Source organism: Cyprinus carpio, chromosome A23 (assembly GCF_018340385.1).
Source record: "Cyprinus carpio isolate SPL01 chromosome A23, ASM1834038v1, whole genome shotgun sequence".
In the NCBI taxonomy this organism is placed as follows: domain Eukaryota; kingdom Metazoa; phylum Chordata; class Actinopteri; order Cypriniformes; family Cyprinidae; genus Cyprinus; species Cyprinus carpio.
The window spans coordinates 19,127,604-19,152,603 of NC_056594.1; the positions used below are offsets into that span (position 1 = coordinate 19,127,604).

The window sequence follows — 25,000 nt, forward strand, 5'->3', positions numbered from 1 at the left end:
CACAATAAACCACACAACAACAGACCATCAGCAAACAACTGGAGAAGACAGAATGAGAGTCCAAACAGCTGATAAAAACATCACAATAATCCACAGCACTCCAGTCCATCAGTTAACATCTGGAGAAGACAAAAGATGAAACAAATCCAGCATTAAGATGTTTTTAACTCAAATATTAGTCTATGATGCATAATAACACTTCCTGCAGTGAAAAAGTGTTCTGGTGTGAATCAGGAGAGAAATCTGCACAGATCAAGCAGTGTTTAAACAGCTCTAAACAAATATGTGTCTGGATTCTGATGTGAGAGACAACAGGAGATGCACTTTTCACTGCAGGAAGTGTTATTATGGATCATAGACTCATATTTGAGTTAAAAACATCTTAATGCTGGATTTGTTTCATCTTTTGTCTTCTCCAGATGTTCACTGATGGACTGGAGTGCTGTGGATTATTGTGGTTTTTATCAGCTGTTTGGACTCTCATTCTGACCAAACCCACACACATCCATTGATGAGACACTGATGCAATGCTACATTTCTCCAAATCTGATGAAGGCCTGAAGATGAGGATAATTTCAGCAGATTTTCATTTTGGGTGAACCATTTAATTTCTTCTGTATAGCTGAAACTGAATTTGTTTCATAACTGCTGAATTTTACACTGACTGTTATTTTCCTGTAAAGCTGCACCGAAACAATCTGTATTGTATAAAGTGCTAAAGAAGTAAAAGTGACTTGGGTTCAAACCAGAGTGCAGTTCATCAGACACAGAGAAAAAAATATACGGACAAATCCAGCAGACGTATCTGCGAGTCAACTAATCTGATGCTCGGCGTTACGAGTCCTGATAATCAGCAGAAGACTGCGCTGTGATTTCATTTCCTGCAGGAAAGAGATTATTGACGGTGGAGAGACGCACAGGAACACATGTGCGCTGGAGTCAACATGAGACTCATTCGGTCTTATTGTGAAGGATTCCTTAGTGCATGTTAAAAATAAATACATGCAAAAATGATATAATATATATAACATTATATTTTATATATAATGTATTTTCTTAGAGCATGTTAAAATATATACAAAAATAATAAATTATATATAACATCACATATTATATATTCCTTAGAGTGCATGTTAAAAATAAATACATGCAAAAATGATATAACATATATAACATTATATTTTATATATTTGTTAGAGCATGTTAAAAATAAATATATATAAAAATATATGTATAATATCACATATTATATATTCCTTAGTGCATGTCAAAAATAAATACATGCAAAAATGATATAACATATATAACGTTATATTTTACATATATTTGTTAGAGCATGTTAAAAATAAATATATACAAAAATAATAAATTATATATAACATCACATATTATATATTCCTTAGTGCATGTTAAAAATAAATATAGAAAGTATATACAAAAAAATAAATAAATAAAAGTAAAAAAAAGTATTTTTTTATTAAAATAATCTTTTAGCAGCTCACACAACTTGGCTATACAAGTATTATCGCCAAACTTTCACCATGCAATTAATTCCTGATTAATTAAATCATTAAATCTCACGCAATATCCAGTTTCACTCAAACACATGGCATTGTGTATGCAAAATAGATCTATCTGTTTGCTTTGTAAAGCTCTTTTGTTGCTTTGAATTCAGTACCTGTGTGTGTGTTCAGCTGTGATGATAAATACACAAAAAGCTTTGCAGCTTTATGACATTTCTCTGATTTGAAGATGGAATTGAAATAATCTGTATATTTAAAATTGACTTCAGGCCCCCCAAAAATGATTTTTTTAAATTCCAAAGTGAGTGATATGTCTAATGATATCAATGACAGTTTATAAACCCGATTTATTAATGTTTTTTAGACTAGTTTTGGTCTATAATCAATGTGGTTGATGAATAGAAACCATCAAGTCAAATAAAATAAAATCAGGAAAAGGTTCAGATAAACAGAACTCATTAATAATGATACTGTACAAGTACTGTACCAAAAGCCTGCTCTCTTATTATTATTGTGAGAAACTGAAAACCGCCATGAAGATTAATCTCTATTTCTGTCCCAGTTTGCAGATAATCTGAGTGTTTGTAAAGCCGATTTTACATAATTTAGACATTTTTATCTGATCTTTGTCTGATTAGTCTCTTGTCAGTTCTTCTCGTGTTCACACAGATGTAGAAAATTAATAATCACGAACTATAATCACGATCCAGTCACCTTCTTTATGTTTTGCCATTTTTAACGTATTTTTGTCCAACGGTTGCACAAAGAGTGTTTGTGCAACTTCTTTCAAACAAATACTTCTTGCTTGGATATTTTGTTATTTAATGAACTGTACAGAAGTGTTATTATGGTTAACAAAAACTAAAACCATCAAAACATATTTTGTTAATGAAATAAAATATGGCCTAAATACTGAAATAAAATAAATAAATATATTTTTAGAAAATATAAAAAAAATATTATTATTTTATTTTAAGCTAAACGAAATATAAAATGTACATATATAAATATTAAGTTTATGTAAAAAATAACTAAAACTGGAACAAAAATAGATAAAAACTAGACATATTTTAAATAAAAAAAACACTACAAATAACAAAAACAACAAAATTACCACAATTTAAACAAAAATTAAAATCAAAACAAAATATATAAATGATAACTACTTAAAAAATATTAATAATGATAACCATATAGTGTTTTTGAGGTTACTTTACATGTATTCAACATTAGAATTAAAAAACAAATGCCATGACTGAGAAACTTCTACTGAATAATATTACTGTGACATGAATACATTTCATTACAAACACTTTATTTATTTATTTATTTAGGTCTAATTCTGATGTCTTTTCTACTAATTAATAAAACTGGTCAACAACGTTAACCAGTGCCTGGATATAACACCACCTCTGAATCTAATTTTGTATAATTTAATTATCATTGGTCAGCAGGAGAATTGAAAAAGAGCTATATCATACTGACGACCTCCACAATCATTTATTTTAGAGTTCAGAGATGTATAAAATGTAAAAAAGTGACTCAGATTCTGAATCCTCTATAATAATAAGAGGCTATGGTTTGAGAGAAAGCTGAGCTGGAACTCACCGGGGTTTGCCTCTGCTGTATTTCCATCAAACTGTCCCGTTATCCTCTGAAAGATCCATAATTCATATAGTTTCTGTCTTACAAAACCTGGATAATAATGAGAAAGTAGTTTGACACAAAATACAGGCCTTCATGTGTCGAGAAACACTGTGAGAGCAGACCAGAGCACAACACTCTCAGAGATTAGAGTGATTACAGCCTGTGTGTGTGTGTGTGTGTGTGTGTGTGTGTGTGTGTGTGTGTGTGTGTGTGTGTGTGTGTGTGTGTAAAGCCTGTCCCATTAAAGCCTCTAATGACAGCTGTCAGTTGTTGTGTGCTCGTGATTTATAAACGCCATGCATGTCAGATAAAACCTTTTATCCTCGAATAAAACCTTTTTTAAGGACAAGACGTTCAGACATGCGCAGATCTCTGCTTCATTAAAACAACAAGTGTCTCATAAACAGTGGGTTATATTCATGTTATACAACTTCGTTATTGATATTCGCATTGCTTTAGATTAGCCTTTTTAAACAGACGCACAAACTACTCGCATCTAATGTTTCGCGAAACAGAAGGCGAGCAACAGCGACAGCGCGTGGAGGCTCTCGACCTCCGACAAACGCCGAAGTATTGTTGTGGATCATAGTTTGGAAAAATGAAGTGCAAATCACAGCTTTCTCCTTCATTAGTGTTTAAAAGGGTCTGATCAAGTTGGCTGATGAATGTGCAGAGCAAGCTGGAATCTTGAAAAGAAGGTCAAATATGCAATTTTTGGTGCCAAGAACGTTCTGGGGTGCGTTTCTCAAAACCATTGTTAGCTAACTATGGTTGTAAGTTCCATTGAACTCTCTTAGTAACGACGGAACTTGCTACCATGGTTGCTTTTGGGAAACGCGCCCCAGGTTAGTTGGTCTGGTAATAAACGTTCTGTGTAGGTTCCTTTTAGATTGTAATTAAATAAATAAATAAAAATAATCCCTGCAGTGTTCTAGGAACGTTTATTATTACTATGCAGTTTCCCTTTTCAAAATCACAAAAACATCCCTAAAACGTTCTGGGAACGTTATTTGGTCTAAGATAAAATCTAAAAATATCAATTTGGGAACGTTCTATAGCCTAAAGGGTCCCTTTTGGTTGTCACAAAAAAAAAAAAAAAAAAAAAAAAAAAAAAAACAATCCTTGCAATGTTCCGGGAACGTTAACTATTCGGTTATAAATGTAAAACAACATTCATAAAAACATCCCTGCAACGTTCTTTGGACGTTAACTTGGCCTGGTTACAAAAATAAAACCTTAAAATAACTTTAATAATTAGGGAACGTTCTATGTCACAAAAAAAAAAAAAAAAAACCGTAACGTTCTGGGAACATTTTGGTTTACAAAAAGGAACCATTATTCCCAATAAATAAATAAATAAGTAAATAAACAATCGGGAATCATTTGAGAACGCTGGAGAAAGGTTGAATATAGTTTTCATTTATGTTAAGTGTTTTCATCGCTACATCATTCCCACACTTCCGTTTGCGTTATTTTTATTTTATTTCTTTTTTTAGTGTTTAACATGTGGAAAACAAACAGCCTCGATTTTGACTAGAATCTGTTATCATGACTTTAAAAGAGATTTTAACATTCCAGAAATGTGAACACTTGCATTTGTAAACACAAACGCTGCAGAACGCATCTGTGCATCTCATGAATCCGCGCGAGCTCGAGCTCCTCAGATGTGGAGCGATTGTTCGTTCTGGCGCCTCCCTCTTCTCTTTCACATGGACACAGAACTTCCTGTTGACGTTCGTGCGTCCTGACAATAAGATACTGATACTGGACTCGAGTTTCTTCAGGCGTTTAGATAGAAAACAGAAACTGATTCATATGACAATATCAAACGCGAACGCGAACGAACGCTTTATTTAAAAGTTCTGGATTAAAAGTTCGATCGCAGTTGGAGCGACTTTCCTAAGCGTTTTCAAAGAGGAATGCCGTTCCGGTCGGTTGTCTTGGTGTTTTAGACGGTAAATAACCCGTCTTTCTCCCGGTATGGCGGAGGCACGCGCAGAGGAGGACGAGGAACGTTTGCGCGAGCCCGGCGGCGCGAGACGGAGCGCAGGTAGGCGCGACATAACAAACAAAAAAATAAAACCAAACAAATAATTAAACAAAACCTGTCTATTATCAGCGCAGACCGCCATAACAAGTTTCGTCAACAAGAAAATTATATGTAGCCTATGTTTTAGATCACGTACCACTTGTTTTTAGTTTTAGTAAGTTTTCACCAACAGCATAGGAAAAGTGTAAATATCTGTGAATTAAAATAGATTACTTTGCTTTTAAAAACGCCATAATGATTATAAAATAATTAGGAATTTATATATTTCATGTCCATTTGATGATTGGTTGAATTGTGGATTAAAATGTATAGCTATGAATTGATATTTTGTTTTAGGTCACATACCTTTTTTTTTAGTTTAGTTTTATTTCTTATTTAGTTTAGCAAACATCTTTAGTTAATTTTAGTGTTAGTGTGGTTAGACAAATTATTTTTTGGCGTAAATATTTCATGAGGTCATAATAGTCATAAAATAATGAGTAAAATTATTTAATGATATGAAAATAATTAATTTAATTATTACTTTGCTCTCTGGTCTTCGTTTTAAACTTTGTTCGATAACAAAATTGTAGGTTAAAATTTACATAAAAATGTATGATTTAGGACATCTTTTTAGTTTTATTTAATTATATTTAAACTGCACATGCACAATAATCATAAAACAATTATTTTATAATGTATAAAATATATATAACGTTACTTATATATGCTTAAATGTAATATAAATATTATTTAGAAGAGGCATATTATGTCTGCTCATTGTTGTGTAGTAGTGTAAGATGAAGGAAGTTTATTCCTCATTGATGGATTGTTGCTTCCTCTTTAGATGAAATATGAATCTGCTTTATCTCAGTCTGACACTAGCATGCTTCAGTAGCTCAGCTTTATTTCCTCGGGGGAATTTGTCACCTGTGTGTGAAATGAAAGGCATGAGGTGCGATCGGACCCTCAGTCAGGGTTAAATAGAAATACAGCGTCTCCTGGATGCTATGCATGAACACAGAGAGCTGATTCAGCAGGAATGTTTTCTGTTTATATAATGCACGTATTAGAGAATTTAGCAGCTAAACCTGCAGCTCTGACTGTGTCATGTGACTCGAGATCATGTGATCATGAACCCACCCCACACACACACACACACACACTACATACGGTCTGTTTCAGGGCTTTTGTATCTCTGGCTGTGGTTTGTTGTAAATTAGACAAAAGCTGAGTTTCTGTGGGTTCAGTGTGATGGGATCTGTCAGTAACAGACTGATGATGAGTCTTCATTCTCTCAGCGTCCCGGGCCATCAGGCCATTTCTGTAGAGCAAACATGAATAATGTGTTGAATCTGCTGTTTGTCACCTCCAAACAATAAACACTCATTTAATGATCCGTTCTGACTGCTCTGTGTGTGTGTGTGTGTGTGTGCAGAACACTCAGACAGAAACATGTTGTGGGGTGTGTGATTATTTTTTACATATATAATAATGTGTGTGTGTGCAGAACACTCAGACAGAAACAAACCCGATCAGCGCCACTCCAGGTAAGTGCAAAGGTTTTGTTTTTCAAGGAATTATTATTTTTTACATATATAATAATAATTTTTAGAAGCTTTTAGATTTTTTAAAAACTATTTAGCACTTGTCCACACACTTAACTCCTTATTACAGCACTGAAAAATGAGCAGAAATAGATCATAAATATGAACGCATTTATGCCTATTTTTAGAAGTTTTTTAATTATTATTATTTTTGACAATTTATCACATTTCCATCCACTTAATTTCTCATTACAGCACTGAAAAATAAACCGAAATTGATCATAAAAATGATAAAGCATTTATGCCTATTTTTGGTGTTGGTGTTTATTTATTTATTTATTTATTATAATATTATAATTTATTTATTTATTTATTTATTTATTTAGACAACTTATCACATTTCCACCCACTTCACATTACAGCACTAAAAAATAAACCGAAATAAATCCTAAAAAAAAATACAGCCTATTTTTTTAGCATTTAGAATTCTTTAGCATTTTTAGAAAGTTTTTTTTATTTAATTAATTTATTTTTTTCCTTTGGGCAATTTAGCACATTTCCACCTTAACTTCTAATTACATCACTGAAAAATAAACATTTTATATATATATATATATATATATTCTGAGTATAGTAAATATATATTCCTGAGTGCAAGTATTTAATTTTAGTTGTATTTTATTTTTTTTTTTATTTTTTTTATTTTTAGTTTTTATTAGTAATTTTGTTGTGTGTTTTTGTGATTTTTATACTTTTATTTAGTTTTGGTTATTTTAGTACATCAAGTTAAACTTTATAAATATGTTAAATGCTGTGCCTGCTATGTAAGCAAACTGAAATAAAATAAGTTTTAATATATTATATAATATAATATATATATATATATATATTATATATATATATATATTATGATATATATCTATATATATCTATTATATAGTATAATTTTCATTTCATGCAATTTTATTTCATTATTTTTTTTTATAGTTTTAGTTTTTAGTTTTTTTTAATACTTAATTTATTTAAAATACATTTTATTTCAATTCACGTTTTTTGTTTGTTTGTATTTAGTGTGTAATATTTTAGTTTTGGTTAACTCTGATAACCCTGATTCCAGTAAAGATAATTGCTAAAAACTAGAAAAGCTCTGGATTATTGAAGAAACAGAAATAAATAAATTTTGAACTTGTTTTGCTTTATTTTCTTTATGCAAATATGTCTTAATTTGGGGTGAAATTTGATCTAAAACTAAGATTCTCTAGATTATAAGAACAAGTGAGAAACCTGTTTATTTGTGTTCAGAGCTTCATCTGCTGGTGGTGAAGCTTTCGATTCATGTCTGAACATCTGCCAGCGTTCCTCCCATCGGAGCATGTGACAAGAAGAGCAAACGCAGCACTAATGCAGTAGTTCCTCCAGCTCAGAACTAGAAATACCTGTTACACTCCAGCAGGAAAAAATGATTAACGCTTTTCCTCAAGAGCGTAATATAAATGTCACGTCAAACTGAGCTCATGGGCGTGTTTACAGGGATAACCAGCCTCTGTTAACCAGCCTCTGTTTAATAACACAGTACATTAGTGGCACATTTCTTGGCTCCTCTGCCTGTATTTGTTCATTGTGTGTGTGTGTTTGATAAAAGTCTGTGTCTGTGAAGGTTTGGGTGTGGTGTGTGTGTTGTGTAACTGTGAAATATATTTCCAGTCGTGTCACTGGAAAACAGTCGGGAAAACTGGCCTTGAGTCTTTGAGTCAATGGAAAAAGACATTGAGTCCTTGTGTTTTTCTTGCTTTCCAGCCAAGGGCCGCTTTCCTCCATCAGAGCCGTCATCAAACGCATTCAGTACCACTTCTTTAGCAATTTTTTGTGTCATTTGCTGTTCTTTCACATTTCTCCAAGATGATTCCATGTTTAATTTTTGTTTTATTTTTGTCGGAAATTGTGCAGCGTCAGCGAGAACGAGCTCTCAGAGTGACCACCAGCGAGACCGCAGGTCAGTTCATGCCTGTTTACTTGGTGTTTTCTTTCTCTCTGTGTTCAAATCAAGTGATATTTTGCTTGATTTTGACTTTTTCTTTCAAAATCTCAAGCTCTTTGCTGATACTGTCATCTCCCTTGTAAACAATATTGACATTGAGCTGATCTATTTTCATTGTATTCATTTAAAGAAACTCTTTAAAAATATATTTAAAAAATCATATATATATATACAGTATGTGTGTGTGTGTGTGTGTATATATATATGTGTATGTATGTATGTGTGTGTGTGTGTGTGTGTGTGTGTCTAAATTAGTGCTGTCAAATGATTAATTGTGATCCAAAATAAGTTTTTGTTAACTAAAACTAAAATCATCAAAAAAAAAAAGAAAAGAAAAAAAAAATAATAATAATCTTACTAAAAAACTTAACCTAATATTATTTCAGCAAGTTGCCAAGGCAACATTTCTCATTTTTATTTAATTTAACTAGATGTTTAATTTGTCACATAAATAGGTAAAACTAAATAAAAACTCTAAAAAAATATATAGATATTTTTAAAAAAAACAACATAATTACTGAAACTTCAACTTAAAATACAAAAATACTATAAAAAATAATAAAAAAAAAAAAAAATAAAAAATGAAAAAAGTATCTACATATTAAATAAATACGTACTACTGATACTGAGACTCGTACAGCATGTTTATTTGTGGATGGGATGTGTAGTTCATTCAGGTCTCAAGTCTAGCTCTGAGAGAGTTATTAAAGGGGTCATATGATGCGATTTCAAGTTGAGGGGTTGCTATACTGATGCGATTTTTCAAATTTTTCTTTGCTCTTTGGATTGTTACAAGCGTGTCCGGTGAATAGTATAGATCCCTTAAGCATACATAAAGTTGCAAAGACTAAAGTCTCAGACTCAAAGGGATGTTCTTTATAAAAGTTAAGACCTGTCCATGCCCTCCTAAAACGTCTCGTTCTAGCACGCCCACACATCTCTACGTCCCGATGTGGGAAGATTTGCATAATGCCGCCCAAATGTTCACGCAAAGAAAGAAGGTGTAACATTGATTCTCGCTGTTGCCGCCAGCGCCATGTTGTGTAGACACTGTTTCGTTGTGAAAGCGTAGCTACTTTTTTTTTGGTCTTCCAAAAGAGGACACAACTAGAAATCAGTGGTTAAGTTGTATTTACAACACTGTTCTAGAACAGTTCAACCCAAATATTTGTGTGTACAACGCATTTTATGGAGGAATTTTTCCTGATCCTGTGAGAGTAGACTACAATGTTGACTGTTCTGACTCACAGCGCTGTAAGTACGGTTTCATATTTAAAGAATTTGCCACTGATGTTTCAACACGAGTTTTTGAGCAGTGTAGAGTAGTGCTTGTTGTTTGTCGTTTCTCCGATCACAAATGCAGACATGGATTTATGTTAGCGCGGCGCAATGCAATGTGTAAAAAGACAGTATAAGTCATAATAATCAGAAATTATGTCCCCACTGGATGCAACAAATGCCTCGTTTATAATGGGTTTTAATGTTTTTGTCTCGTCGCAGCGGGACACAGCATCACAGTATGGTAAGGGGCATAACATTTTCATTTTTTTGAGCCTTAAACGGCATAAACACATTTCATTACACCAAATACACAAAATAATGTTCTTTTTTAGCAACGTCATATGACCCCTTTAAATTTTTTTTTTTTTTTTTTTTTTTTTTGAACTGGGAATCAGATTCAGAGGAAGGTAATGTTATAAACTTTGATTTTCATGCAGCAGGCGTCCAGAAATCACCATCCTCTCTGCAGAACCGCTGCCATCCAATACATGGTTCCCAGGGGCTTCTGGGGCGTTTCCTCCAGCCCCGCCCCCAGCCCCACCCACATGGGCTGCATGCTCGGCAACAGTGCAGGTGGGTGGAGCTTAAGGAAGATTTACATGTGTGGAATCCTTCATGTACTTGATTGATTGATTGTGCTCCTCCTTTCCAGCTCCCGCCTCCATCCTACGAGCAGGTGATCCGAGAAAAGAGCCGTGAGCAGAATCTTCACTCCTCCTCTTCGTCATCTCCATCTCCATCTTCTCTTCAGTCTACATCCACCATCGCCACGCAGACGGACACAAACTCCCCCGGCCCACAGTCCTCTGCTGCTTGTCCAGGTGTGAAGAAATGAGTTCAGGCTTTAGTGGAAGTTTCGTCAGACTGCATTTACAGCTAATGTTTCGAGATTTCATACATGACATTTTTGTCAACAGATGTAGTTTTTATTTTGAGTAAATACTAAAAGAAGTGCTCATTTAATTTACCCTGCATCCTTCACTGACATTGATCACTTCACAAAAAAAACAATACTTTACTAAAAAGGTGCTAACAAAGAAGTAATGAATCATAATAAATGCAGTATGTTACGTTTAGTATTCAAAAAGAAAAGTATTAAAGTTAAGTATTAACAAAAATGTATCGAAAATAACAGAAATCTGCTATTAAATTAATTCCTTAGGTCAAATTTTTCATGCATTGGTCAATTTTAAAAATTTGCTTCTATAACATCTTGTAGACTAGTGGAAAGAAAATATCCATAATATACATTTACGTGTTTATTTTATTGCACTTTATCAATTGGTGTCTGTAGGTTTTAATTACAGTACATATCTTTAAAAGTTTTTTCTCCACTTCAGTAGCACTTACATACACCAAACTTAACAGTTTCATTCCTCTCTATATTCAGGAGGTTTTTACTGAGGGGTTTGTTTGTATGTCATTCACCTGAATTTATTATTGCACTTTATCTATTTGCATAGATTTCAAGTACAACATATCTTTAAAGGTGATTTCTTCAAAAAAGTTTTTCTCCACTTCAGTAGCACTTACAAACACCAAAACTTACAGTTTCATTCCTCTCTATATTCTGAAGGTTTATACTGAGGGGTTTGTTCATATATCTTTTGGGCTGATTTATATGACATATTATACCTAAAAACGTGGAGATAATACTTTTTTAGAGCATTGTGAGTTTTGTTATCCATTTCAGCAACACTTACAAACACCAAACTTTGCAGTTTTATTCCTCTCTATAATCTGAAGGTTTTTACTGAGGGGTTTGTTCCTATATCATTTACCTGACTTTATTATTGCACTTTATCCATTTGCATAGATTTAAATTACAACACATCATTAAAGGCGATTTTCTCAAAAATGTTTTTTTTCCACAACACCAACAAACACAAAAACCAAAATTTTCATTCCTATTCATATTCATAATCTTAATACTTATACTTATGTTCCTATATCCAATAACATTACACCTAACATTATTATTGCACTTTATCCATTTGCATAGATTTAAATTACAACACATCATTAAAGGCGATTTTCTCAAAAATGTTTTTTTTCCACTTTAGCAACACTTACAAACACCAAACTTAGCAGTTTTATTCCTCTCTACATTCTGAAGGTTTTTCCTGAGAGGTTTGTTCATATATTTTCGAGGCTGATTTATATGATGTATTACATGGTGAAAATTTGTTTGTTTTTTTCTGTTGACAGTATTTTCTGATTTATGGAGTGATAAAAAGAGAAATCCAAAATCCCCTCAGTAAAAACCTAATATTCTAACAAAACAACAAACAAAAACATTAAACATTAAACCATCCATTATCCAAAATTAATATCTATAAATGTAAAATATATGCAATTTAGCGCATATTTAATTAGATAATTTATTATAATGTTTCTGAAAACTTGTAATCCAAAACAATTGTCTTAATATACTGTGATTAATCATCTAGGGAAGTATAAAATTTTACCCTTTTCACCTGTAAATGTCTTGCCTTAATTTTTTCCTGTAGTTCGTAGGCCCTCCAAACCCCCACGGCCCTCACTGCCCCTCAAACACACAACTGAAGTGGACTGGTCTAATCCAAACAACGGTGTTCAGCCTCGAGAGGCTCTGCGCGAACAGTGTGGTGTCCAGACGGACTTTGATGACATAATCGATGACATCATCGATGACATATCTCCCATAGGCCCCGCCCCCACTTCCACCCTGTTCAACCTCGATTCCCCAGGCGACCCGATGAAAGAGGAGCCCAGCATTCGTCCCAGACCTCGGCCGCGCTCCAGAGTCACCCTACAACCCAACGAGGACATTTTGGACCCCAGAGGACATTTTGGACCAGCCGATGCCAAGGGAGGTGAAAGTTCAAACTCTAGTGCGTCTGAAGGACGATGGGGCTGAGAATGTGTTTGCCGGGTTCGACGACGCTCCATCGGACATCTCCAGCAAATACCTGCAAGACCTGCTGGAGGTGTTTGGTTCGGACGGAACGCATGTCCAGCATGGAGAAAGTCAACAAAGCGATGCAAGCACTATAGAAAAAGAGGAAAATGTGTCTGTTTTTGATGCTCCATGCACCGTTATAACACCTGAACCAGTAGAACCATTAAATAGACCACAACCGCGACCTAGAACACAGAAATCCAAACCCCAGCTCGCCCCAAAACCATCTGTCTTTGAGGTTTTTGATACCAGAGAACCTACCGTTGAGCAAGACGCCTCCAAACTCCTGAGTCCACCAGTACCAGCACCCAGATCCCTTCTGAACAAACTCCAGAGTCCATCAGAGTCCAGATCTTCATCCGCCAAACCTTCACCAGTCGCCCGTCCTGACAGCGCTCCTCCCGGGCAGCAGATGGCAGCGGTGGCCTCCACTCCATCCAAGAGGAGAAATTCAGATGATCAAACTACGAACACTCCAGTGAAGACGCCGCCGGTGATAGTTACTGACAGGAACGTTGGAAAACGTGAGTGATGACCAGTATATTGGTGGATTTCTAGTTTACTTGCTAGTAGGGTTGCACAGTTTTACAGGTTTACTTTGCTTTTTTGCGCAAATTGCAGAAAAAAACGAATTGTGATTTTTCTGATAAAAATTGTGATTGTCATGCGGCAGGCGTCCAGAAGTTTGATTTAAACAATTTGGACAATTATTATGAAAAATTGTGATAGCGAAAAATACAATTGAAAATGTGATTAAAAAAAATATATATATCTATCTTCGTTTTGCTTCGTTCAGCGCTGTTTTATCATACTAGATACATTTGAAAGTTCTGTTGCACCCAGTTGAGATCGATGTGCTTGCTTTTGCCTGCTGTTTATTATTATTGTTACTAAATTAAAATATTAAGGGTCATAGGATGACTCTGGAGCAAAGGTCTGGGATGAACGCTGGGCTCCTCTAATATTTCACTGTTAAAATATAAGAAGTACATTTTACAGTAAAAATGTAAAATTACCATAATATTTATGGCTGTGTTAATTTTTTATTTTCAAGCATTTAATTGTCAAGCTTTTATTTTGGTTTAAAGCCGCAGGGATCCATTAAAGCTTCCCGTTTGTGTATAACAGCCGGTTTATACACATTCCTCATTACGAGTTTGTGATGGTATTTGGTGCATGTTGCATTTCCAAATGCACATTATACTGTAAGTGACTCAAACTCAGAGCAAATGCAGGGATGAGATCATCTGAAGCAGCGTTTACTGTGAACCGAGACGCTGAAAGCCCTGGAGCGGTTTGTGTGTAAATGAACACAGTGCCGCGCTTCACTATGAAACACGCATCACATTTATTAATTTAATTAAATCACAGTCTTTGTGATTTGATCATGACAAGTCATGTCATAATTTCGGTTAATCATGCAGCCTCTCAATCAAAACGTAACTTTGCACAGCTTAATGTTTAACGAGGGTCTGTGTTGTTTATACAGGTCCGTCGGTCCCCAAACACTTCCGTCCACCTCCACCTGTGCTCAAAAAGACACCACCCACCTCACAGGTGCATTATATCTGCTTATAAACCACCTTTATGAGGAACTTTCCCTATTAGAATGAGCATTTAATGTTGATGATGATCGTGTGTGTGTGTGTGTGTGTGTTCAGGCCACGGTGGATGTTTTCAGAGCTCCTGACACCTCCATTCCTTCTCTTCCTCCGAGGTACTGCAGCGTTTTTCCTCCAAAATCAGGTGTCTGGGTTTTTTTTTTCATCTCTCATTCTCTCTCTTTGTGTCTCAGACCCAGTGGCAGCAAACTCCTCCCACTCCGCCCTCCTCCAATCAAAGGGACCAAACTACCAGGCTCCTCCTCCTCCCCTGCTGTGACCAATCAGCGGCCAGGCAGCAGGGTGCCAAAGAGAGGCCCGCCCTCCCACCCCGCCCCAAACCAGGACATCCGCACAACAACCACTATTCTATTATTCATAACAACCATCTTATATAAGAACAACCACAGGAAAATGTCCTGTGTGTTATTTAAGGGTTAAGACATTAAAAAACAAAACCACTATGACTTTCTTTTTTTGGTGGAAAACAAAAATGAGATCACTGGCAGAATGTATGAGCTGCTGTTTTTCATAAATTGAAAGTGAATTGTGATTGTGCGCTTTATTCCAAGTCTACTGAAGCTGTGTGGTATTGTTAACTAAAACTAAAAATGAAAATATTAAAATTTGTTTTTGAAAATTTAAATAAACCCTCAATAAAATAAAATATAAATACTGGATTAAAAACTTAAACTTAAAAAATGTTCATGAAAATGACAAATGTTGCCTTTATAGATTACAAAAACTGAAAAAAAGATGTATTAAATAATAAATTAGCTAAATATACATGACAAAAGAACATAATAAAATTACTAAAACTTAATAAAATGTAATAAAATATTAATGTTATATTAAACTTAGATAATTAGAAATGATGCCATGGCAACTGAAATAAAATGTTTACACAAACTAAAACTGAAATAAAAATTAATTAAACATAAATAGAAATAATAATAAAAGAAAAACGACAAAAGTACAATGCAATTACCAAAAAGAATTGTAATGAATTGAAATATAATAAAATAATGAAATAAATATTATATGAAACTTAAATTTTTTAAAAAAAATACATAACATTAAAAACACTAAAAAAAAAAAAACTAAAACTGAAATAAAAATAAAATTACTGTATATCAAAATATTAAAAAGTAAAATTACTAAAACTAAAATTAAAATAAACTTAAAATATAAAAATAAAATTTGTAATATTAATAAATACTGTATTAGTATAACAGTTCTTAAGTCTTCTAATTATTTTTCTTGTTGGTTCAAATGTAAAACAACACCTTTAGACATGCCTTTGGTTCTCGCATGTCATGTGGCCAATTATGATGCTGCAATTTACTCAAAATACTCAGCTCCTTAAACAAACTGTCAGGTGCTCTTGCATGAATTTAGTGCACAGGTCATATGTAACAATCCATCTGTGTGATTGTATAAATCAACATGCACTTTCGGAAACAGCAGCTCGCACATAAATATGAGAAAAAATCTCAGGAGGTCTATAAATAAAACAGCAGCTGCTTTGTGTGTTTGTGCATTAGAGCAACGTTCTTCAGGGAGATGCAGAGCTGGAGGATACCAGCAAAGAGCAAGAGGAGCCACACGAGGAAACATCTTTGCATGTCAGTGTACACACACACACACACACACACTCGCATATTATGCAAACATTGTAAACTGTCATGAAATATTATCTACTGCTTCAGGAAGAAGAGCACCTGATTGTCCTGGATGATACAGACGTCCCACAAACACCATCAAGCACACTCCACGACCTCTGCTCGTCAGGAGAGGTCAAAGGTCAAGGTCAAGACGTGACTGTCAGTGAGCTTCTGCTGGACAAAGAGCCCTTGGAGCAGCAGAGCCAACAAAATGCACAGAACAGGTGAAACAGGATGAGAAATAATATATTTAAAAACACATATTTTAATAAAATCTAAAAAATAATGCCTTTTTATTTACAGCTCCACTCTTCCTCACGTTCTTTGTGGCTTGTTTTGCATTTGTTTGCATGTAAAAAAAATAAAAATAAAAAAATTCTTACAATAATATCTAATAAAAATAAACCAAGCATAATTCATATCAACATATAAAACATGCATAATTCATTTATTAACATAAGTTATATGTATATATATATATATATATGTACACATATTAGTGCTGTCAAATTATTAATTGCATCCAAGATTAAATATTTTGTTTACATAATATATGTACTGTGTACTGTGTGTATTTATTATGTGTATATATAAATATACACACATGCATATGTATATATATATATATAAAAATTGTTTATATATTAAATATATTTATATATAATATAAAATATAATAATATAAATATATAAATGTATATACATGTAAATATTTTCAAAATATAAACTGTATTTGTGTATTTATATATACATAATAAATAAACAGTACACAGTACATATAGTATGTAAACAAAAACTTTTATTTTGGATGTGATTAATTGCGAATAATCATTTGACAGCACTTATATATATAAAATATGTAATTTAGGTATACGTATGAAAATTTTTAGTCATGGAAATTCATTGGTCATTAAAAACTATGTCAGTCACAAATTTCACAAAACTGATGCCAGTAAAACTTGCATAATTCATAACAATCAGCTCCTGTGTTGCTCCGTCCAGGTGCGTCGTGGCTCGTTTTGCATTCGAGGGGGAGGAGGGGGAGCTGTCCTTCACTGAGGGTGATGTCATCACTCTAATGGAATATGTAAATGAGGAGTGGGGGCGTGGCCTCCTGAACGGACAGAAGGGAATCTTCCCTCTCAGTTTCGTCCAGGCTATAGAGGAAACTGAAGCGTTGCCACGGAAACTGGCTCTGGACTCTCCTGGTAAATAAACATGCCCCCTCTGAATATTCATTAACCACGGACCAATCAGCAGTGAGCGTGACCGAGACTGGCCAGTGTCGAAAGATGAAAGTAATGTCAGTCTACACTGTATTTTTAATACTCTGACATGTTCAGCGCAGAACTGAGTTACTGTTTAGTGCTTTTGAAACCGGTGTTGATTTTAACTGCTTTATTAGATCATCAAAAAGCTCATTATGATTAATATGCTCAGAGATATATCATGCATCTGTAATGTGACAGGCCGTCTCTTTCTCTCCAGCGCCCCCTGCAGGAGCGAGGATCAGAGGACGAGCACTTTATGATTTCACTCCTGAGTGTGAGGACGAGCTCTGTCTGAAGGTCTATACAGCCTGGAAAATTCATGGGAAAAAAAAAATCATAAAAATACGGTGCCTACCAACAAATAAATAAACATAATTTTATTAAATGCATATTTTATATATTTATAAGTTTAAGATATATTTGAAGGAATAAATAAATAAATATATATATTATTTCATTTTTGTTTTTAATTTTAGGAAAATTTATATCAGCATTAATGAAAATATATTTTAAAAATGTATATATAAAATTATATAATTATGTAAAAACAAATAATAAAAACAATTACATATTGTAATTAAATGTATATACAGTATATAGTTAATATGTATATATATATATATATATATACACACACAATAAAATATTAAAATTTAGTTAATACTTATATTTTATATATATTAATATAGTTTTAATATGTAATTCTAAAACAATTTAATATTGTAAATATATTGTAATTATATTTATCTGTTGTAATTATATACATGTGTGTATTGTATAACAATTATAATATAATTATGAAAATATTATATATAATTGATATATATTCAAATATAATGATTGATTAATTCATTAATATTTTATCATATAACTAAGTCATATTTATTAATACTAATTTAAATAAAATGTATTTTAATGTTTTGTTAAATATGGGTTTTATGTTTTACGTGTGTGTGTGTGTGTGCAGGCAGGAGATGTGGTGTGTGGTTTGGAGGACATGGATGCTGAGTGGTTCCTCGGAGAATCCGGTGGGAAACGTGGCATCATCCCTAAAAACTACATCCAAGTGCTGCTGGACCCCTGAACACACGGCCGTCCTGTCATGTGCCTGATGAGCGTTTCTGCATTTGCCTTAATTAGATGTAATACAGTTAAACGAGGTTAGTGAGGGCATCTCCTGAACTGTACTGACATGTGTGTGTGTGTGTACGTGTGTGTATGTGACCAGATGAACTTGTTTACAGAACCAAACCAAAATTAAAACTTATCAAGCATTGTTCTTTCTCTTTCTTAATCATTTAATCAACAGTCAAGCTTTCCTTCGAGTACAGCAGTTTTTGACACTTTCTGTTCTGGATTCTAGACGCTTAGATTTTTCCCGGCGAAATCTCTATCACACTTGCTTGAAACCAAAAAGTGGATTCACGCTTAAATTTGAGACATTACCAGCGTTCGGTTTGATTTCAGTCACCGTTCACGTGCAATAAAACACAGAGTCGCGTTCAGCTACTAATGATGTATTGTTGCAATACAAACCAAAACATGAAATAAATCCATAATTACAAGGAGCTTTAGGCCCCGCACAGCCACCGTACAAAAGTTAATACCGTTGATTCCACAAGCGACCGTTCAGATCAAATTAAATGAACAGTTCTTAACAACGGAGGCATTTCATGGACATAAACACACACACACTCTCATTCAGTAAAGGCTGAAGTTTTGGTGTAAATCAAAGTCATAACACTACATCAGGCTCGTAACACACATGTTCACACAAATCAGACGTAAAGAAACATCCCGCAACACAATTGAAACGTCTCGTTCTCGTTCAGTTCCAGACGGCCGCGCGCTCTAAACGCGTTCAGGTAACTTATAAAGACGCAGATGTCTGAGATGAGACTCTAATGATGCATCTGATCAAACACTAACATCGACACATATGTACAGAGAGAGAGAAAGAGGAGCAGGTTCAGGACACAGTGCAGTAAAAGTCGAGGTCGCTGGTTTAGTTGAAGCCCTGCGTACAAACACAGACCAGAACGGGAGAAAATGAACGCGGAGGACTAGATTCTTACATGTTTACATGCACTCAGATAACCCGGTTATTATCATGTACCTCCATCAGTCAGTCCGAATCTGATTGTAATAAGGGGTGCTGCAGACCTAAAATAATACATCAAAAGTAAAAAAAAACAAAACAAATCCAAAAAAATTTTTAAAGTTAACAGATACAAAAAAACTTTGAAAGTGCTGAGAGATCTCTGTTTTGCATGTTTTACGAATGTGCTTATTTATCTACCTCCTGCGAGCGAATGAACCCCGCTAACGTTCTCTGAACTTTGGTTAAGGTTCTCGCAAGCTTATGAGCGTTAATAGAGTAACGTTAATGGAATGTTCACTCAACGTTCTCTGGTCTTTAGGAACGTTCTCAGAACTTTAGCACAAAAACATTATTTATACTCCGTTTCTGGAACTTTTTTCTTTTTTTTAGTTTGACACTTATCTTAAGTTTTTTAAATGTAACTAGTTTTAGAATGTTCAGAGATCATTCAAAAGTAACACTGCCAAAAATTATGAAAAAATTGAAGTATTTTAGTTGGATGTTCATCTACTGTAATGGTTTTTGTTACTACTTTTGTTTCAGAACGCTCAGAGAACATTCAAAAGTAACGTTTCTACAATGGTTGCAAAGTAACATTCGCAAAACAAAGAAAAACAATTAAAACATTTATAAATCTGGAAGTTTGGAATGTCCAGAGAACATTCAGAAAAAATATTTTTATAACTTAACGTTACTAAAACATACTTAAAACATATTTGTTAGCTGGTCAGTGGAGGAGAATGAATATTTACTAACTATCTGCTAAAAAAATAATAATAATAATAATATGTGAACTGCAGAGTTTAGTGTTCATATAAAAGTTCAACTGCAAAAGTTCATATAAATAACTTTCAGAGTCTGAAATCAGACTGGATTCGTTCGGACTGACAGAACTGAGTGCATGTAAACACACTGCCTGGATGCTGTGTGAATATGGGATGTGCTAGAGGATTCAGCAAGAGGCTAACACTTAAATATGAGGACTAAGTCATATTTATGAATGAACTGGTCAGTGCTACTAAGAACTAGACAGAGGATGCTGAGAGAAGGTGGCCCGGTCCGGTCCGGTCTGGTCTGGTCTCGGTGTTGAGGTTTGTGGTGGTGATCAGGGTTTCTCTTCTTCTGCGCCTCCGGAGAGATTCATCAGACTACTGCCAGCTGTCATCTACTGTACACACGGTCAGAAACAATCAGCTGTTACACTCAGCATTCACAGCATTTGTTTGGAATAGAAATCTTTTGTGACATCATAACTGGCTTTACTGCCACTTTTGATCATTTTAATGCTAAATAAATGCAATTTCTTAAAAAAAAAAAGAATTATGTATGAGGTTGTTACCATGGAGATGATCCACCTGTAACAGAGGAAACGAGACACAGTGTATCAGCTGAAGGTAATTGTGTGTGTGTGTGTGTGTGTGTGTGTGTGTGTCACCTCAGCCTCTGCTGCTGTGCTGTTGTGTGTGTTTTCAGATTCAACATCTTCCATCTCACACGCCATGTTAGTGTCCATCACAGCGTCGTCCTGCTCACACACAACGACATTTACATGACTGTAAGATTTTCTGAAAGAGTCTCTTCTGCTCACCAAGGCTGGATTTATCTAATCAAAAATAGAGTAAAAAAATTGAAATATTTTTACAATTTCAAGCAGCTGTCTTCTATGTGAATATCTGTTAAAATGTAATTTATTTCTGTGATGTGCAGCTGTATTTTCAGCATCATTACTCCAGTCTTCAGTGTCACATGATCTTCAGAAATCATTCTAATATGATGATTTGCTGCTCAAGAAACATTTCTGATTATTATCAATGTTGAACACAGTTGTGCTGCACAATATTTTTGAGTAAACTGTGATGCATTTTATTTTTCAGGATTCACAGATGAACAGAAAGTTCAAATGAACAGCATTTATTTGAAACAGAAATACTTTGTAACATTAGAAATGTCTTTACTGTCACTTTTGAGTGTGTGTGTGTGTGTGTGTGTCCTCACCAGCACCCAGGGGTGTTCCAGCACCTCGTCAGCCGTGTAACGAGCACCAACATTCACTTGCAGCATCTTCCCAATTAAATCCTGCAAAAGACACATCAGATTCTTATGGAAGCTTAAATAAATAAAACAAGTAATTGTGACCTTTTTTTCTCACAACTGCAAGTTAAAGTTCACCAAGTTCACCTCTCTCAATTCTGACTTTTTTTTTGTGTCTGCCTCAAAGTAAAAATTCAAGAGGTAGTAAAGGTAACTGCACAACTGAACTTCTCAGAATTGCAAGTTTATGCTGCAAGAATTGCGATATGGAAAGTTACAATATGCCGTAGTTCAACCATTCATAACTTGAAAGTAAAAAGTGAAAGTGCATGCTGCGTGAGTGTTTATTGTGTGTTTGTGTGGCTGTTCCTCGCTCACTTTAGCAGAGAGGCTGATGTTGTCCCAGTACGGCGAGGGGAACTCCAGTCTGCCCAGTAAGATCTGCTCGAACAGCTCCTCCTGCAGGTTCTTCTCGCTGCGGAACGGAGGAAAGCCGCACAGCAGGATGTACGTGATCACACCCGCAGCCCAGATGTCCACCTTCAGCCCGTACCTGCAGCACACAATCAAACCAGACCTTATGAAACACTTAAATATTTGTTTTCTACAGCACGGTTATTAGAGTTAGCCCAAACCCTGAAAATGTTACTTGAAATAAAGTATTTGATTAGTTTGTTTCAGTTAACATTTAAACTTGTTTTATTTCAACTAGTTGTCGGAGCAACTTTTCGCATTTTCCAGTACAAATATCTAAGCATTTTTTAAATCTTGATACATTTTTCTGACCACATAAACAGAAAAATAAACTCAGGGTGATGGTATTAAAATGTAATTAAACTAAATACATTAACACTAAACGCAACTAATAGCAACTACTAAGTAAAGAATCACTGAAGCATTGTTAAATGATGCAATTCTGATGCTTGTCATATAAATCAATGAGATCTTTCTAACAGTGCAGCAGATACTGACATAAAATGATCTAAATATGAGTCTGTGCTCTATATCTCCAGTAAACTGTCTAAGTAAGATGAGATTTAAATGATCCAAACATATAATGCAGTGATTGAGAGATGAAGAAATAAAGGCTCCTCAAAAGATGTGAGATGCTCTGGAGGCTTGTGAAGATCATTCCTCCGCTGAGGAACAGTGAAAGTAAAGCTTCTGGAAACAAACGCTCCTCAAAAAGATCCTGATGATCAGATTTGAGACTCTAAAACATGATTGATGGAGAATCAAGTAAAGCTGAGCTGCTTCAGTCCAGTAAGAGTTCATCTGGAGATATTACTGCAGTTATTCTGACCTTTACTTGATCAAAATCACTCAAGATCTGACAGCAGAAGCCACTGAAAGAGCTCTGACCGGATAAAACACCCTAAACTATAAAACAATATAAACAATAAACCAGAAAAATAAGACAAAAAGCAAATTTATAAACACATAAAAGAGAGATCGTTCAGAGTTTTAGTAATGGAGTAGTACCCGCTCTCTGCGATGATCTCCGGGGCGACGTACGTAGGCGTCCCACAGACGGTGTACAGCGGTCCCTCCACCACCGTCGCCAGCCCAAAATCACCCAGCTTCAGAGACTTAGTGCCGTCTGGATACTCACACACCTGCACACAAACAAAGTATGTCTCTGTTGCTGCATGAGTGTGTGTGAGTGTGTGTGTGTGTGTGTGTGTGTGTGTGAGAGAGAGAGAATGTGTGTGTGTGTGTGTGTGTGTGTGTGTGTTTGTATGCGCGAGTGTGTGTGCATGTGTGTTTGTGTGCACGAGTGTGTGTGCATGTGTGTGTGTGTTTGTGTGCGCAAGTGTGTGTGTTTGTGTGCGCGAGTGTGTGCGTGTGTTTGTGTGCATGTCTGAGTGTGAGTGTGTGTGTGCGCCGTGCGTGTGTGTGTGTGTGTGTTTGTGTGTGTGTGTATGAGACAGAGAATGTGTGTGTGTGTGTGTGTGTGACAGAGAGTGTGTGTGTGTGTGTGTGTGTGTGTGTGTGTGTGTGTGTGTGTACCAGCAGGTTCTCTGGTTTGATGTCTCGGTGCACGATGTTCATTCTGTGCAGGTATCGCAGCGCAGCATTCAGCTTGAACACCACTCCGCTTACTTCTCTCACCAAGTAATTCCATCAAAAAGTTATCCCACCAAACAAAAAAACACCACACAGAAAAACAACACAACACCACCACAAACTACTCATACTGGGATTAGGTGTGTGTGTGTGTGTGTGTGTGTGTGTGTGTACGGCTAGCTGACCTTCACCAGCTCCATCACCAGGTACAGTTCAGTGGGCGTGTCCAGCTCCTCTATTAGCATAATGATGCTGGGGTGATGAACCTTGCGCAGTATCCCCACCTCATTGGCTATCAGGTGCTCCTGTCAACACCAGTCAACCAATCAGAATCTCTGCTGTGTTTCACTGTTGTGTAGTGAGTGAATATCTGAAAATGTTTACTAGTTTACTAGATACCGTATTTTCCGGACTATAAGTCGCACTTTTTTTCATAGTTTGGCTGGTCCTGCGATTTATAGTCAGGTGCGACTTATTTATCAAAATTAATTTGACATGAACCAAGAGAAATGAACCAAGAGAAAACATTACCGTCTACAGCCGCGAGAGGGCGCTCTATGCTGCTCAGTGCTCCTGTAGCATACCCCTGGAAACATTAACTGAAAACAACTGAAAACTGTTAACTGAAATATTAACTTAAAGACAGTTGAGAAAGACTGAATGCAAACAAAATGCCCCTAAAGGAAAATCCTATTCTGCAGATTACAAAACTGTAAAATATGGTAAAATATGCAGCCGATCTGATAGGTAACAGGAGCACTGAGCAACATACAGCGCCCTCTCATGGCTGTAGACTGTAATGTTTTCTCTTGGTTCTTGGTTCTAAATAAATGTGACTTTATAGTCCAGTGCGACTTATATATGTTTTTTTCCTCGTAATGACGTATAATTTGAATTAAATCAACATATACAAAAAAACAAATTATAATACAAAAAATACACTACTATGTTAAATTTCATAACTGCACAGATTTAAAGAAGTTGGAGTCAATTATTATAGTTAACAAAATATATTTTTATATATATTTGTTACTTGAAATAAAATAAATGTTAACAGAAATTAAATGAAATAAAATCTTACATTTAAACTTACAACTCAAATTGCTGAAATAACTAAATGAATATGAATAAAGGCAACATTTATCTTTTTTTGTTTAGTTTAACAACCTAAAATAACTAAAATTAAACTAAATGAATAAATAAACATTAATAAAAATAAAAACAAAAAATTTTCACTTTATATTTCTTCCAGTTGCCAAG

The 25,000-nt window shown here is 34.8% G+C and overlaps 2 protein-coding genes, 1 long non-coding RNA gene and 1 pseudogene across 3 annotated transcripts in view; 2 read left to right on the forward strand and 2 right to left on the reverse strand.

Annotated features, from left to right (window-relative positions):
* The window catches only part of LOC109048488 (FHF complex subunit HOOK interacting protein 1A), a 20,406-nt gene extending 16,683 nt beyond the window's left edge, over positions 1 to 3,723 (reverse strand). The window contains exon 1 of the mRNA XM_042713586.1: positions 3,132 to 3,723. The gene's annotated coding sequence lies outside the window, so the exon portion shown is untranslated. The remainder of the gene's footprint in view (positions 1 to 3,131) is intronic.
* Positions 3,724 to 4,824: 1,101 nt separating this feature from the next.
* On the forward strand, positions 4,825 to 15,005 carry LOC122135229 (annotated as a pseudogene).
* A 1,103-nt stretch (positions 15,006 to 16,108) lies between these two features.
* On the forward strand, positions 16,109 to 18,591 carry LOC109048240. Its single transcript, XR_006153348.1, has 5 exons — positions 16,109 to 16,232; positions 16,317 to 16,495; positions 17,273 to 17,478; positions 17,759 to 17,838; positions 18,509 to 18,591. It is a non-coding gene; the product is annotated as an uncharacterized LOC109048240 (long non-coding RNA).
* Positions 18,592 to 20,455: 1,864 nt separating this feature from the next.
* Positions 20,456 to 25,000, reverse strand: part of LOC109048489 (serine/threonine-protein kinase DCLK2) — a 13,678-nt gene continuing 9,133 nt past the window's right edge. Inside the window, 8 exon segments of the mRNA XM_042713587.1 lie at positions 20,456 to 20,810; positions 20,982 to 20,997; positions 21,078 to 21,167; positions 21,638 to 21,718; positions 22,052 to 22,226; positions 23,156 to 23,289; positions 23,684 to 23,830; positions 23,926 to 24,045. Of these exon segments, the coding sequence (XP_042569521.1) occupies positions 20,791 to 20,810; positions 20,982 to 20,997; positions 21,078 to 21,167; positions 21,638 to 21,718; positions 22,052 to 22,226; positions 23,156 to 23,289; positions 23,684 to 23,830; positions 23,926 to 24,045 (783 nt within the window). The 3' untranslated portion in view covers positions 20,456 to 20,790.